The 15,916-nt window shown below is 47.5% G+C and overlaps 2 protein-coding genes across 3 annotated transcripts in view; both read right to left on the bottom strand.

Moving 5' to 3' along the window:
- Positions 1-628: 628 nt before the first annotated feature.
- LOC308172178 (solute carrier family 12 member 9-like) lies at positions 629-9,949 on the bottom strand (the record flags this gene model as incomplete). Its single annotated transcript, XM_080547088.1, has 14 exons — positions 629-1,662; positions 2,333-2,479; positions 2,685-2,859; positions 3,171-3,363; positions 4,704-4,828; positions 5,034-5,116; positions 6,148-6,305; positions 6,532-6,643; positions 7,011-7,118; positions 7,326-7,527; positions 7,831-7,937; positions 8,946-9,083; positions 9,200-9,334; positions 9,769-9,949. The coding sequence occupies 14 exons, from the start codon at positions 9,947-9,949 to the stop codon at positions 629-631; spliced, it is 2,898 nt and encodes a 965-aa protein (XP_080403214.1).
- A 4,266-nt stretch (positions 9,950-14,215) lies between these two features.
- The window catches only part of thpo (thrombopoietin), a 4,228-nt gene continuing 2,527 nt past the window's right edge, over positions 14,216-15,916 (bottom strand). For both annotated transcript variants that reach the window (XM_080546228.1, XM_080546229.1), the window contains exons 4-5: positions 15,718-15,882; positions 14,216-14,894 (exon numbers count right to left, since the gene is read on the bottom strand). In XM_080546228.1, the coding sequence (XP_080402354.1) occupies positions 14,751-14,894; positions 15,718-15,882 (309 nt within the window). In that variant the 3' untranslated portion in view covers positions 14,216-14,750. The remainder of the gene's footprint in view (positions 14,895-15,717; positions 15,883-15,916) is intronic.

Raw genomic sequence — 15,916 nt, 5'->3', positions numbered from 1 at the left:
TCAAAGTGGTTCAGCTCAAAATAGTTTTGTTTTGATATTGTAGAATGAACCTCTATTGAGGTTTATCAATCTATGATTAAATGTTAATAATAATAATAATAATAATACTAATAATAATATGTTATTTGCCATGCAATCAACTTTGGAATTGTTGGAATTTGGTATTTTTTGCTCTAGGCACAGGTTTTGCCATAGTAGGCACCCCTGGAGCAATTAGGGGTTAAGTGCCTTGCTCATGGGCACGTGCAGCTCCCTCCTGAGGCGGGGAGGCCGCCCCCGTTTTATCAATGAATGTGTGGTTCATTCATAAAACGGGGGCATTTTTTAAATAACACCACACAGGCATTAATAAACACCTAATGGATCAGATTATGTAAAAAAAAAAAAATTTGACAAATGGAGATCGAACCTTATAACTCTAACGTCACAACCTATAAGAAACATGAGTTCTCTGCACAGCAAAAATAAAGGCCGATGGAATTAGAGAAGAGTTATTCAAAGTAAATATTTTAATTATTTTCTTGGCAGTACAGTTCCACACAACACAGGTTCATTCAGTTGAAACACGACCAAGTTGAGAGGAGAGAGTGTGTGTGTGTGTGATGACAGCGGGGTCAGAGGTGAAAGGTCAAAGGTCAGTGGTGATGACCGGGGTGACCCCGTGGATGAGCAGCGTGGGCCCCAGGTCGCGGCTCAGCAGGTCTATCTGGTGCAGGTAGGCGCGGTAACGCCTGGTGTCGGCGGGGGGGCGGGGCAAATACAGGAAGCGCACGGCGGGGGGCGGGTCTCCGTGCTGACCAATCAGAGCGTTCACGGCGCGGAGGTACTCGTCCGTCAGCTGAGCGGCGTTGCTGGGGAACCTCGGAACGGGGACCTCCTCCTCCTCTTCTTTCTTCCCTTCCTCCTCCTCTTTCTCCTTCTCCTCGTTCTCGTACTTCTCCTCTTCCTTCTCCTTCTCCTCCTCCACCACGGCGCCTCCTCCCTCGTTCCCTCCTCCTCCTCCTCCTCTGTCCCTCTCCCCGCGCCTCTGCCAGTGGAGCGCCACCACCTGGTCCCAGGGCACGGCGTGCACCTGCGCCGAGATGCGCAGCTCCTTCAGCATGCGCCGCAGCTTCACCTCCTCCTCCGCCACCAGGCTCCGCCCCCCGGCCTCCACGCACAGGAAGAGGCGGAGGCGAGCGCGGCGCCAGGCGCGGGACTCCCGCAGGACCCAGGCCAGCTGGAGGAGGAAGAGGGAGCAGGTGTCCACGTAGCCGCAGGAGTCCGGACGCAAGATGTTGAGGGGCCACACGTCCACGAAGGGGCCCGTCCTCCGGCCGCGGCCCAGCCCCCTGACCCCGCCCCCCCGCCGCCGCAGGGTCTCGCCGCGGTCGAAGCCGCTGAAGTTGCGGGCCACCGTCACGTTCTTGAGCATCTTGACGGCGTCGGCGATCACCGCCACGTACTCCTCGGGCTGCAGGTCTTTGGTGTCGTTGTTGTCGCCGGCGCAGCGCAGGGCGGGGAAGTGGAAGGAAGGGCGCGTCTGGGCGCCGCCGGGGTCCTTGGCGGAGGGTCTCGGGGCGTCCAGGCTGCTGCCCGACACGTGGGCGCTGCCCTCCAGTTGGTCCTGGGGGGTGCAGTCGTCATAGAAACCCAGGATGAGGGTGTTTGGCCTCATTCCACCTGGAGGTAGAAGAAGAAAAAAAAGAGAGGAGGGGGAGAGAGAGAGAGACAGAGAGCGAGAGAGCGAGAGAGCGAGAGAGAGCGGGAGAGTAGAGTAAAAGAGAGCACATAAGGGTCAGTCAATTTAAATAACTGTCAAAGAATATGCATAGCATAGCAAAATATGCTATACGGCAGAATGCCTTGTACTCCTGTACCTCATCATGTAGTCATACTGAACGCTCGGTCAGCACAATATTAAACAGTGATAACAAGGCCGTCTCATACTTTCCTTTACAAAGAGGGGAAAGTAGGAATCCGGTTTAGAAAGTAGAAGACGATTGGTAGGCATTACTTCTTAAAGCAGTGGTTCTCAAACCTCTCCTCGGGGACCCCCAGCCTCTCCACATACTTGATCTGTTACATTAGTTGAATCAGGTGTGCTGGCGGTGGAACAGATCAAATTTGTGGAGTGGCTGGGGGTCCCCGAGGAGAGGGTTGAGAACCACTGTCTTAAAGAACATAATGTAGAAATGCCTCATGAGCTTAGTTCGACTCTTAGTCCCCTCAGAACCCAAAGTTTAAGCACCGTCGTTTTACACTGTTGGCTGTAAACAAAGCGATTTGTTGTTGTCTGAATTACAGATTGGGCCTTTAAAAAAAGGGTGTAAAAAGTAAGTGAGAGCGGTACCGAGGCCGGAGATGAGGAGGAGGTGCTGGACCCCGTGTCGGACCGAGTCGGCCAGGGTCAGGTTGACGAAGGCCTTGATGTTCAGGTGGTCCACCAGGGAGAGCCACGAGTCGTAGCGACACTCCAGGGGGTTCGAGGGCAACGCGTCTGGGGGAGGGAGACCAATCACAACCAGCCAAAATAAGTCAGGTGCATTGATACAAATGTGTGCGTTGATACACCTGTGTGCGTAAACACACAGGCACACACAGGCGCACACACACACATAGGCGCGCACACACACAGGCGCACACACACAGGCGCACAGACACACACAGGCACACACAGGCGCACACACACACACCCTACCCACCCAGTTTCCCCAGCTGCACGTGTCCCAGGACGTAGAGGCCGCTCTTCTTCAGGTCGTTGATGAAGCAGATGAGGCCAACGCTGCAGCGGGGGTTAGACACCATCAGCAGCACCTGGGGGCGCCAGAACTTCACGTGGTCCTTACGCCCGTCCAGCATCAGCAGGTACTTGCGCACCTGAGAGGAGGGGGGAACACACACACACACGTCATATTGTGTGTGTGTGTGGGTGTGGCTACATGGGTATGTGTCAGTTTAATGCTTGCATTCGTGTGTGTGTGTGTGTGTGTGTGTGTACCTGGTGGAAGATGAGGGCCTGGCTGATGTAGCCCCAGTCGCTGGTGGGGCAGCGGTAGTGGATGTGTGTGTGTGTGTGTGTGTGTGTGTGTACCTGGTGGAAGATGAGGGCCTGGCTGATGTAGCCCCAGTCGCTGGTGGGGCAGCGGTAGTGGGTGTGTGTGTGTGTGTGTGTGTGTGTGTGTGTGCACCTGGTGGAAGATGAGGGCCTGGCTGATGTAGCCCCAGTCGCTGGTGGGGCAGCGGTAGTGGATGAGCAGCAGCAGCAGCAGCATGAAGGCGATGCTGGCGAAGGCGTAGACGGCGTTGATGAGGAACATCATCACCAGGCAGCCCACGATGCCCAGGGCACAGGTGTGCCACGTGAAGAAGCGGAACGAAGGCCTGGCCGCCCAGGAAGAAGAGGAGGATGAGGAGAAGATAATAATAATAACAGCTTTTTATTTGTATAGCGCTTTTCCTTCAAACGTTGCAGCTCAAAGTGCTCCAATCATTATATAGTCATCATTTAATTATTTAATCATTTAAAGGCAATATTAAAAAGATGGGTTTTTAGTCTTGACTTGAACATATTTGCTGAGGTTGCATCCCTAATGTAAACTGGCAGTGCATTCCACAATTTGGCTGCATAAAATGAGAATGAAGCCACACCAAATCTCTTCTTTTGTACATGTGGTACACAGAGAAAACCAGCGTCAGAAGACCTGAGAGCTGTATTGGGCTGATATGCTTGCAAAAGGTCTTCCAGATATTCTGGTGCTGTGCCAGTGAGAGCTTTATAAACAAGCAGATGTTGATGTACTGTATTGGAGTGGAGTTATTACTGACGGTGTAAGTTTAGGTTTGTGGCTTCTTTAGAAGGGCAGTCGTCCCACCTTGGGTCAAATGGGGTCCCCGAAATCTAGGACGGGACATTATTATACCTGGGTTATGAACACTACTATTTGAGCTGTGCTTTGATTTAGTTTAGCCACTTTTGGAACAATTCAAGTCAGGCACAAACTCCCAAGACAAATCAAGCGCACCCTAACACACTTTCCAACTATGAACTCATTTCGTGCGGAGGTTGAATAAAGTCGCCCCAAATCGTCAACACTCTAGACTAGAGTGCCAACCAAGGGTGACATAATTCACCAAAAGGGCGTCAATGACGACGGTTCACGTTGTAGCCAATCCGAGTATTGGTGCTCGGTGAACACCTCATAAAACACTTGGCACTCTAGGTGGTGGTGAGTGTACTGTACCAGAGTTCTTTGGCAGTTAGTGAGTTAAACATACTGACCCATTTGTTCAGAACCAGAGCAGTTCTCCACACAACGCCCTCCTGTACTCTACACTAGTACTAAGTAACTTAACTGTACCTCGAAACTAACCGTACTTGCCATACTATCTGTACCTATTACCCATCATTGTCATGTTTCTATATCATGTTTTATACCACTATTTCTGGTTAGATGCTAAACTACATTTCGTTGTCTGGTACTTGTACTCTGTGTGGTGTTATGTATTAACAACATTAGGACTCCCAGGATGCACCAGGAGAGTTAAGCATGCACAGTTGTCGCATATACTTGAATGTTTACTGTTGTAGCCCAACGGCAAGTTGGCATATCATTAATTAAAAAGAAGGCTTCGACCTACGCCTGGTTTGTTATACCATAAAGAAACAAACATAACACTCTGCAATGACAATAAAGTTGAATCTAATCTAATCTGGTGTCTACCTGAAGTTGGGAGCGGAGGCCCACTCCAGAGCCAGGCAGGCCAGGTCCACGGCGGCGTAGACCAGCAGGAAGAAGATGGTGACGATGCTGGCGATGGTGTTGAGCTTCCCCGAGAACAGCACCACCTGGAGGGACGCATCACAACGTGCTCGCACTGGGTTGGAGTGAAAGCCTTCACACACACACACACACACGACCCCCTCTCCCACCCAGACCCTGCCACCCCCTCTCCCACCCACCCCCTCTCCCACCCAGACCCTCCCACCCCCTCTCACCCAGACACTGCCTCCCACCCCCTCTACCACCCAGACCCTCCCGTCCAGACTCTACCTGCACCAGGGCCCAGGAGATGAGCACCGAGGCCCAGGGGTTTCCGCTCTGCGACGTCCTCTGGGCCAGCGCCAGGACCCCGCCTGTAGGGGGCGACGACAATAAATACACACCAGGTCACTTCAACACCTGACTTCTACAGGCCGGACCCCCAAACCGTGTGTACACGCTTCAGACCAGGAGAGGCTGGTGGAAGTAGAAATCGGAGGATGAGCTCGTTGGAAGGAGGAACGGCGTCAAACACGTGAGCGTCAAACACGTGAGCCCATCAAACTCACGTGAGCCCATCCTCGGCGTCAAACACGTGAGCCCATCCTCCGATTTCTACCTCCCCTGCTTCAGGGCACAGAAACGTATTGACGTCAATTGGACTCGATCGCGTTCGAATCCACGTGGCTGGGTAGCGTACATAATTCCACGCCATCTGTTGCGTAGTTGAGCGTTCGGTTTTACATCAGTGGCCAGAAATAAGAACAAAATGCGTTCAGCGGCCTATAAACAGCCATAATACGAAGGCAGAAATAATCACTCACAATCTATTTGTGATTTAGAACAGTTTTATTTCTCCCCGATACAAATATAGCTGCAGACACCACAGATGGCGTCCCTGGAGCCAACAATTATATCCCAGCCACACAAATGTTTTTTCATGACTCATTTCACAATTTTTCCATCATCTAACATTTATGTTTCCGACAAGGTTCTTCCAAGACACAGTAGTTCCCTCCCATTGAACATCAAGACCGCTCCCGATCTAGAGACTTTCAAGACTTAAAACGCACTACTGCTGTGAACTAGGCTACTGAGTGGTTCCTGATGTGTTACAGTATGAATGTCTGTCTTTAAATGTGTGCGATTATGAATGTTGGACGTCCTCCATGTTATTTTGTTTGTTTATTTTGTTGTCCTTACCCGTCTGTGTTACCGTATTCCATCATGTTTTCTCTCTGTTTTTAGAGTCCGCGCCCAGGGCGCCCTAAACCGGTGTAGTTTGGTGTGCGTTTAAATAAATTGACTATGACTAGTTGCATATGAATCACTTTACATTTTACATTTACACTTTACATTTTTCAAACAAAGTACAGTACGAACAACTACGTTAAGAGGGTCTTACCAAACAGGTTGTCCCTGGCCAGGGCGTAGAGGATGCGGGACCCCCCTATGAGGCTGCTCATGGCAGCAGAGAGAGTAGAGGAGTACACGCCTACAGTCACCAGGGGGCGCCACATGTTGATGTCCCCCAGGAAACTGTAGTCTCGCTGGAGGAGTTGACTAGGAGACACGGGGGGGGGGGGGGGGGGGGAATAATGATCACCATCATTTTCACAAATAAGTCCCTCTAACTTTAAACGTGTGTGCAGGTGCCTAACTGTGTGTGTGTGTGTATGTGCACGTGTGCCTAACTGTGTGTGTGTGTGTGTGTGTGTGTGTGTGCACGTGTGCTTAGCTATGTGTGTAGGTGCCTAACTGTGTGTGTGTGTGTGTGTGTGTGTCTGACCGGTCACAGCAGCAGGCCACCAGCAGGCTCAGCAGGTTGTAGGTGATGAAGGTGCAGAACACGGCGGTGAGTGTCCCTCTGGGGATGGAGTAGCTGGGGTTCTGCAGGTCGCCTGGACACACGGACACGGACACACACACACACACACACACACAGACACAGACACACAATGTTCATGTATCTACATACCAATTCTGTGGCCTTGCGGTTAGAGTGTCCACCCTGAGATATAAAAATGGTACCCTGCTTGGCACTCAGCATTAAGGGTTGGGTTGGGGGTAAGACCCTGCGACAATGCGACATACCAGCGTCATGTCCAGGGGGTGTACTTGTACATCAAGCTGCCTCACGTTACGGAAACAGGAGATAGGCTCCTGCTCCTATGGGCCATTAGGCTCGAGAACCATCGGTTCTCAAGGCTACTTACTTACTTACTTGTATATCTACATGAGTGATCGGCGCTACACACACACACGCACCTGACATATTGGAGCCTGCCATGATGCCGGTGCAGCCGTTGAACATGACCGCAAACACAGTAGCAAAGCTCATCATGGAGCCTGTGGTGTAGTCCACTGCGTAGTCAGCTACACACACACACACACACACACCGAGAGAGAGAGAGAGAGAGAGAGAGAGAGAGAGAGATTTGGGTTAGAATTACACACAGACTCATGAAGGAGTCTAATAGTAAATGTGCAACCGACTCCGACCTCTAACCGCCCTGACCTCTAACCCCACCCCGACCTCTAACCCCACCCCCGACCTCTAACACCTCCTCCTCCTCCACCCACCCCAGAGGTTGGCCTGCAGCGTGTCCCAGCGGACCCCAGTGAAGTTGGCGGTGACGGGGCCGGTGGCGTTGGCCCCGGGGGAGGCGGGCAGGGTCACCACCCGGGGCCCCACGGCGAACACACTGATGAAGATGCTGCACAGGACGACGATGACGACGATGAAGATGATGAAGGTGGCCTTGGAGTAGATGTGGGCGCCCACCTGGAACGACCACAAACAAGTCAGCTGGTCATGCCGTTTAGATTTGAGGGTGGTGGTGGTGGGTGTGAGTGCGTGAGTGTGTGACACTGAGGTCTAGTCTAGGTCTAGTTTGTTGTTTTAAAGGTGTAGCATTCAACTTTAATACCGTATTTCATACACAGTAAACCTGTTCCCATCATAATAATAACCCCAAATCATTTCATGTAGAATAAAAAAGCTCTGTGTGTGTGTGTGTGTGTGCGTGTGCGTGTGTGTGCGTGTGTGTGTGCGTGTGTGTGTGTGCGTGTGTGTGTGTGAGCCCACCAGGCAAACCAGGAGGCAGATGAGAAGCAGGCCGGTGCCGTATAGAAGGTTCCACCAGTATCCGACAGGCAGGAGTTGGTGGGGGACCGCCACACCTACTGCACTGTCTGGAGAGGAGAGGACAATGTGAAAATAAAACAGAGGGAGAGCCGGCGTCTAATGATCACAAGGACGGCAGATCGGCGGTTCGAACCCCAGCTGGCCACATGTTGAGGTGTCCTTGGGTAAGACGCTGAACCCCCAAATTGCTCCCAATAAGCGGGCCGGCGCCTTGCATGGTAGCTTGCCGCCATTGGTGTGTGAATGGGTGAATGAGAGGCCGTTGTAAAGCGCTTTGGAATAGCGGCTCAAACATAGCACATACATTTATTCCCAATGAATATTTTTAACAGTCATGGACGTGATCAAACGAACTCAACACAAGTGGTCACATGACCAACCGACTAACACAAGTTAACATGACGTTAAAGCTGACTCCAAGAGACATTTCATGGTAAATAATAATAATACATTAGACTTATTTAGCGCTTTTCTAGACACTCAGACGCTTAAGATCGAGTAGTAATAATAAAAAGAAACAAAAAATAAATAAAATAAAGTATAGGGGCATAATTAAGGTTGTGCTGGGGACACATGAGAAGGGGAGGGGGAGAGGGTTAACTGGTGAACGATGATGATAATGATTGACATTATGCTTTTGCTCATCCCTGTGTGACAGACAATCGGTCATTTCGGATGCTAGGTACCGTTAAGAATACCCAAAATGTTATTTCACCATGACCTCAAGTGAAGATAAATAAAAAGGCTTGCGAGGAGTTTACGCTCAGGGCCAATAGCTGAAGGTGATGACTCTCTCTCTCTCTCTCTCTCTCTACGTCTCATTAACGATCCGTGTGAACATCAGACATTGACAAATGGTGAGGGTGTGACTCCTTCAGGATGTCCGCCAGGCTCATTTAGCGCGCACACACACACACACACACACACACACACACACACTCTCTCTAATTGAGGCATATTTGTCACCGGCTCAGGCCACCACAATCCTAGTGCATTAGGATATCCATCCAAGGGCTAACTCTTAATTTCAACCCCAGGGATGCACACGACACTACCTTCTGGTACGCCGAAGGTGTCCATGATGGCTTCTACCAGGCCCAGGATATAGAGGGCGCTGCCACACACGTTGGCAAAGAAGAACATGATCCCGATGCTGCCCCCGAACTCCGGGCCCAGGGCTCGACTGATCATGTCTGGTTACCACGGCTGAGGATTTGCATTGTTATTAGTGGATAGAAATCAGCTCAATTAGTGTTGCCTTGAGAACCCCCACAAAGCATTTGAGAGACATTACTGAGTTGAAGGATACAGTAAGCACCGCCCGCATCCAGAGCCCCGTTGGTGGAAATGGCGCAGACAGACAGGACTGTCATGATTATGATGAGATAGGCTACCAGGAACATGGCGATGGACTCATACAAGCCAGCCTGACCCACTACAAACCCTACAGATAGGAGAAAACACCATGTTACAGTGACGTTGTAGAATATTCAGACAAAGAGGAGAGTGTATACATCCTAGGAAACCAACAGAACTGTCAGATGCAGTTTAATGTTAAAGGTTGTGCATACAAAAACAAGATCACACACACTATGGTGATGGTCTGTAAGCTACAATTGAGCAAAGGCAAGGCAAGTTTATTTTGTATAGCACATTTCATACAACAGGGGCAATTCAAAGGGCTTTACATATTATTAAAAATAGAGGAGCATATTAAGAAAATAAAAATGACAATGAATTTAAAAAAATATAAGAAGTAAATAGATAAAACTTTCAATGAGACAATAGCTAGTTAATGCATAAAATACATCATAGAAGTGTTTGTGTTTAATCATAACTGCGGCAAAACATGAAAGAGATCAAAGAAAATTCACTCACCTATTCGCAGGAAGACAACCACGCTGAACATGGACAGTAATGTGGGGATCACCACGCCGAAGAAAGTCGACAGCTTCGGGGCGGGTCTGTCCACCGTGACCCCGGTGGTCCCGGAGACATTCTCACACTCGGTGTTGGGGAGGGATAATCGGTAATGTAACAGCGGTGCCTTTTCAGCCATGACTTATGCAATGCCCAGATACATTTGGGATGAGAACACGTTTGCCTGGACCTAAGGCAACGACCTGCGACACCTTCACCCGCCGATCACCTTTAATCTCGTGTCATCTTTTTCTGAATGAGTATTTGTAACCTTTCTTCCGTTCACCCAATTAGTGAGAATTCCGTATTCACCTGTGGACCTCAAAACTGTCTAACTGACAGCTCATTGGTTTAAGTGTCCTTGACACTTCGTGACGTTAGAATTATAAGGTTCTATCTCCATTTTGGTCAAATTTTTTTTTTTTTTTACATAATCTGAGCCATTAGGTGTTTATTAATGCCCGTGTGGTGTTATTTTTAAAATGTTGACATTTTTGAGTTAGTAATTCATAAAACACAAAGGTTCCATCTCACAAAACATAATGGAATGTAAACACTTTGACGCTCAATATCTCTGAACTGCCCTAAACGGAGATAGAACCTTATCATTCTAAGCTCACGATTTGTATTTATTGATTTATCAATAATCGAATCAAAACATGATTTATTAATTAAAATGAATTTAGAGATGTTCTCATTAAAACATATGATTATGATATGTCTTTGTTTTTTTTGTTTTGTTTTTTAACAATGACGATGTGCATTGTTTGTGAAACATATTTCATCATCATTCATCCCAACATACATACATCATGCATTACTGGATCAGATATAAAACAGTTTTATGAAAAACAATGACCAATATTGGGGACAAACAATTTTTCTCATATTCACAGAAAATAATAATGTAAAGTTATTTGATACACTCAAAAACACACCTCCACAGTGCTGGGGGGTATTCCATCAACATCGCTAAAGGAAAATCCAGGCTTATTTTATTTTTTCAGAACAACATCACTGTTTCCTACTTGTGACTGTGTGCCAATACTCTCCTAGGTGGCAGGTCGCAACTATTACTTCACAGCCTAGTCCTAACACAAGGCTGCTGTCTGTCATTACCTGTGTCACATTGGCACTGACAATGGTAAGACATTTCCTCCTGGAGTGATTTGGGAGTGGTAAGCTGATCCTGGAACTGTGTCAAAGTGCCTAACACCTGCCAGTAGCATTACCCTTGGTGTGTACTGCTGGTGGAGGAGGACAGTCAATTGGCACAGTCATCCCCCCAAAAAATATGATTCCAAGTGTGTTGCTTCAATTGGCTGACGCCTTCCCAGCTCATAGGAAGTCCCACCCTAGTTGACTAAATGGCATCTGTCCTGCTGTCACAAATGCAATGAATGGGAAAGTTAAGTAGGTAGGTGCTTACTCTATCCATCTCTATGACTCCATGCCAGTGGGGGTTTCAGTGTTCAGAGACAGGGATGGGTGTTGAAGGTGACTTCTAGCCTCACGATATCTAATGGTCTTGTTTAAGAACCCCAGTAGGCTATATGATTACTGCTGGGCTTGTAAGGCATCCGTCTAATAGCAGTTGATTGAAGAGGCTGTGCGGCTGTGGCACTGGAGGTAGAGCCGCCGTCTAATGATCGCAAGGTCAGCGAACCCCAGCTTGCCACATGTCGAGGTGTCCTTGGGCAAGACACTGACTGAACCCCAAATTGCTCCCAATGAGTGGGCCGGCACCTCGCATGGTAGCTTGCCACCATTGGTGTGTGAATGTGTGTGTGAATGGGTGAATGAGAGGCCATTGTAAAGCTCTGAAAACGGAGTTAATCAGATTTTGTTCATCTGAGTCCCTTAGTCTGTCAATGATGAAACAGTGGAGGTAGATGGAGGACAAGTTCATTGTAATGCCTGGAATGGGATAAGGATTGGTATCAAATATGCGTGTTTGATGTGCATGTGAGCAGCATTTCAGTGTCAGATAAGGTTTGTTATTATTTTAGAAACATATTCTACTACGTGTTTCAACTATTTGCTTCTTTCTGTATATAAATTACACATCCTGTTAACATTCGACTCCAGAGTGATCTGTTATTGCAGTCTTGTATTTTAATTTTGGATTCTTTCAAAGTAGTTTTGATGTATTTAACTACTTTTTCACAGTAGCTTTAGTTTGACAACCTATATCCCTCTAAGGTAGCGTTGGTGTAGTTTAACTTCATCAATTGTAAAGTAATTGGTAATTTGGCTAACTCCATTTCTTCTGAGTAGCTTCCCCAACACGGCATTCCTCATTGGTATCAAACACATGTATTGAGCCTGTCCTCCAATTTCTACCTCCACCAGCCTCCCCGGAGGTAAAGGCACCTGTGGGTGAGGCCAGCTAAGAGCCACTCCAACGTGCTGGTGATCAGTCTGCTGAAGGTCCATAGTACTGTCGTCTGGCTGACTGCCTGTTACATGATGTACTGTCACTCTTTTGAACAAACAACCAATCTGAACAAAAAAACAATCTACTTGGTTTAAGATCAAATATCACTATTAATGAAGTGAAGAGGTGCATTATTTGTGAAAGATAGATTTTATGATTTCATACAAACTTTAGGATGCATATTTGGGGCTATATCTGATAAATATGATTTTAAATGAAAAAAATATATATATAAAAGTGAGAGATGTTTTACCTCATGTTGAGAAGTTAAAGCATATTCAATGTAAACAAAGAGATATTTGGTGCGACCAAAAACACACCCTCAACAGCTGAAGTCCGAAGTTTACATCCACTTAGGTTGAAGTCATTAAAACACATTTTTTAACCACTCCATAGACTTCATGCTAACAAACTATAGTGTGTCGGTTAGGACATCTACTTTGTGCATGGCACAAGTAATGTTTCCAACAATTGATTACAGACTTAATAATTCATTATATCACAGTTCCAATGGGTCAGAAGTTTTCATACATACGTTGACTGTGCATGGAAAATTCCTGAAAATGAACTGAAAAGGCGTGTACGAGCAAGGAGGCCTACAGACCTGACTCAGTTACACCAGTTCTGTCAGGAGGAATTGGTACGTTAAACAATTTAAAAGCAATGCTACCAAATACTAACTAAGTGCACTTAAACTTCTAACCCACTGGGAATGTGATGAAAGAAATAAAAGCTGAAATAAATCATTCTCTCTCCCATTATTCCAACATTTCACATTCTTAAAATAAAGTAGTGATCCTAACTGACCTAAGACAGGGAATGTTTACTAGGATTAAATGTCAAAACTCAAAACTGAGTTCAAATGTATTTGGCTACGCCGGTGTATGTAAACCTCCAACTTCAACTGTATATACATACTGCCCACCACTATACATCCACTTCAACAAAGCAATGCTTAAAGTCTTCACAATCAGTAGGTCTATAAGACACAAGGTGCAAAGTCCAGATATGACACAAAACTAGGGAGACCTCTTTAAATCAACATGAAAATCAACAGTGTCTAAACAATGAAGAATTCTGCTTAGAAACATCCCGGCCTCGTTCGTCCCTGTGAAGCCCCCTTTGGCAAAAGCCCAGTTTGTCCTGCGGCCAACTCTCCCGCCACATCTCTGTCTGGTATGTGTCAGATGTCAGAAGAGTTGGCTGGGAATGAAACCAGCCCGGCTATCAGGCCAGGCGCTGCGACACACTCCTGATGAGGAGGGCTATTGGGAACGGGCCTATTGGTCATTCAGGACACGGTCAGCCAATCAGAGTTCTAGGTTACCTATAAATGCCCCATCTCTCAAAGAGCTCAAAGAGATGAGTACACACACATGAATGATGATCTGCGGTCGGTGTCTCACGATTCCCTTCTTAAAAGGTGAGGTGTCGGTCTCTGGGATGGGTGTGCCGGTCCTGGATCTGTGCCTAAATGCAACTCCTTGCAGCATTACGATTGGTGCATACTGAGGGTGGAACAGGACAGTCAATTGTTCATTCCCCCCCAAAAAAAACATGATTCCAAGTGCTTTCTGTTTAAAGGTGCCATATATTAAGCCATAGTGTCCTTAATGTCATGAATAATGGAATAGTGTATGTCAAATGTCTTTCATGTGTACATTCCTTGTCCGCTGTGCTTGTTTTTCTGTAGGAAGATTAAAGCAAGTCCCATATCTCTCATTCTCTAGTCTAGTCCATGCTGAATTCCTAATCCGGTAATCTATAGCGTCATAATTCTAGGTTCCACATGATGTCCAGCAGAGGGCGCTGTATCTCCACTTGGCAGCAAACTACAAGTGTCTTTCACCGTGGCTGAATCTCACAAGTATTTTCCTTGATTCCTCAAGGGTGCTTCTCCTCCTTCCTCCTCTCCTCCTCCTCTCCATTGTCCTCTCTGGGTACATCTCCATACACCAGGGAAGATCCATCATCTTCACTAGTATAAAATAAAAAAACTGTGTAAACAGTCATAGACTGAAGACCCATCTCTTCAGGCTCCACCTAAACTGTCCCTCCTGAGAGTTCTACTACCCCCCCCTTCCCCTTTCCCCTGTGTAAAAAAAAATCTTCCTTCTTCTAGTGCAACGACTGCCAATCGCTCCAGGCCATCGATCCAGAGCATAGATTGCTTTTTCCTGCTATGACTGATGGATAGATGATTCACTTACTTAGTCAAATGTATTTGTTGCAAATTGCATTGGATAAAGGCGTCTGCTAAAAGCCAAAAAACCTAAGCAATGTGGTGGATACCAACCAGAAATATGCTACCCAGTGTAGGTAGGAAGGGCAGGGAGTTCAGAGAAAAGGTTACGTGACGAAGTTCAAATTCTGGCATTAAAAAAAATAAATGAATCTACACTATAGGATGGAAGTACGTAATTATCTCCTCGGCATTGTACGCATCCCTCAAACAGTGGTTGATAGAAGAAGAAGATAGTTGAGTCTGTTCCAGCCTCATATGTCAAAGGTGATGGCACCGGTGTGTGAGGTCAGCTATCAGCCACTCCAGTTTGCCCGTGAGCAGCCTGCCGAAGGTCCACAGTACTGTAGTCAGGCTGTGGCTGCTCTGAGGGGAACAGGACAGACCCACGCTCTCCGTTGAACCCTGCTGGCCCAAAGAGGGAGGGAGAGAGAGAGAGGGGGGGGGAGGGAGAGGGAGAGAGAGGGGGGGGGAGAGAGAGGGAAAATATAAAATGGCACTTTTCTTTCCATTGCTGATTATGACTGTTTCCTCTTATTTGGCGCCATTAGCTACGAGCGTTTCCCTTCCATGGCATATGGCCCGAGTACCCCATGATGACAGCTCTGTCATTGGGTAAGTATGCTCCCTATCTGCTACTCATCCTGGGGAAGGAAGACCAGGGGGGTCACACAGCCAACAATGATATAACAGAGGAACTGGAGAGGAATTACGGGAAAGCAGGATGCTCCTGTATCTTACATATACTGCAACGGATTACTCCCAGTACAGTACATTAACAAGGCTGTACTTGGTGTGATCTGACTGTGGGTTTGATTTTGTGTGTGTGTGTCTGTGTGAGTGTGTGTGTGTGTGAGACAAAGAGACGCAATGATACATAGCTTTATCCATTGCTCCTTTGTGACTATGACCACATTATTTGTGTGTGTGTGTGTGTGTGTGTGTGTGTGTGTGTCTGTGTGTGTGAGACAGAGAGACGCAGTGATACTTAGCTTTATCCATTGCTCCTCTGTGACTATGACCATATTATTTGTGTGTGTGTGTGTGTGTGTGAGAGTGTGAGTGAGACAGACAGAGGCAATTATACAGTTTTATCCATTGTTCCTCTGTGACTATGACGACATTATTTGTGTGCGTGTGCGTGTGTGTGTGTGTGTGTGTGTGTGTGTGCACGTGTGTGTGTGTGTGTGTGGTGTGGTGTGCAACGGTGCCTTTGTTCCCTTGTTACCGTGTGCTCTATGTGTGTGAGTATGCGCAGGTAGTTGTTGACGCTGTGCTCCAGCCTCTCCAGCAGAGCGGAGGCACACCCAGGCTGGCTCAGTGTCCTGGCAGCCTTCACACCTTCAACCAGGGCATTCAATGACGCCACGATGTCCCCCCGCTTCTCCTGGTGCTGAGGTTAACAAACACAGACACAGACACAGACA

Source organism: Nansenia antarctica, assembly GCF_963989245.1.
Source record: "Nansenia antarctica genome assembly, chromosome: 16".
In the NCBI taxonomy this organism is placed as follows: Eukaryota; Metazoa; Chordata; class Actinopteri; order Argentiniformes; family Microstomatidae; genus Nansenia; species Nansenia antarctica.
This window is presented reverse-complemented; position numbering and strand designations above follow the sequence as displayed.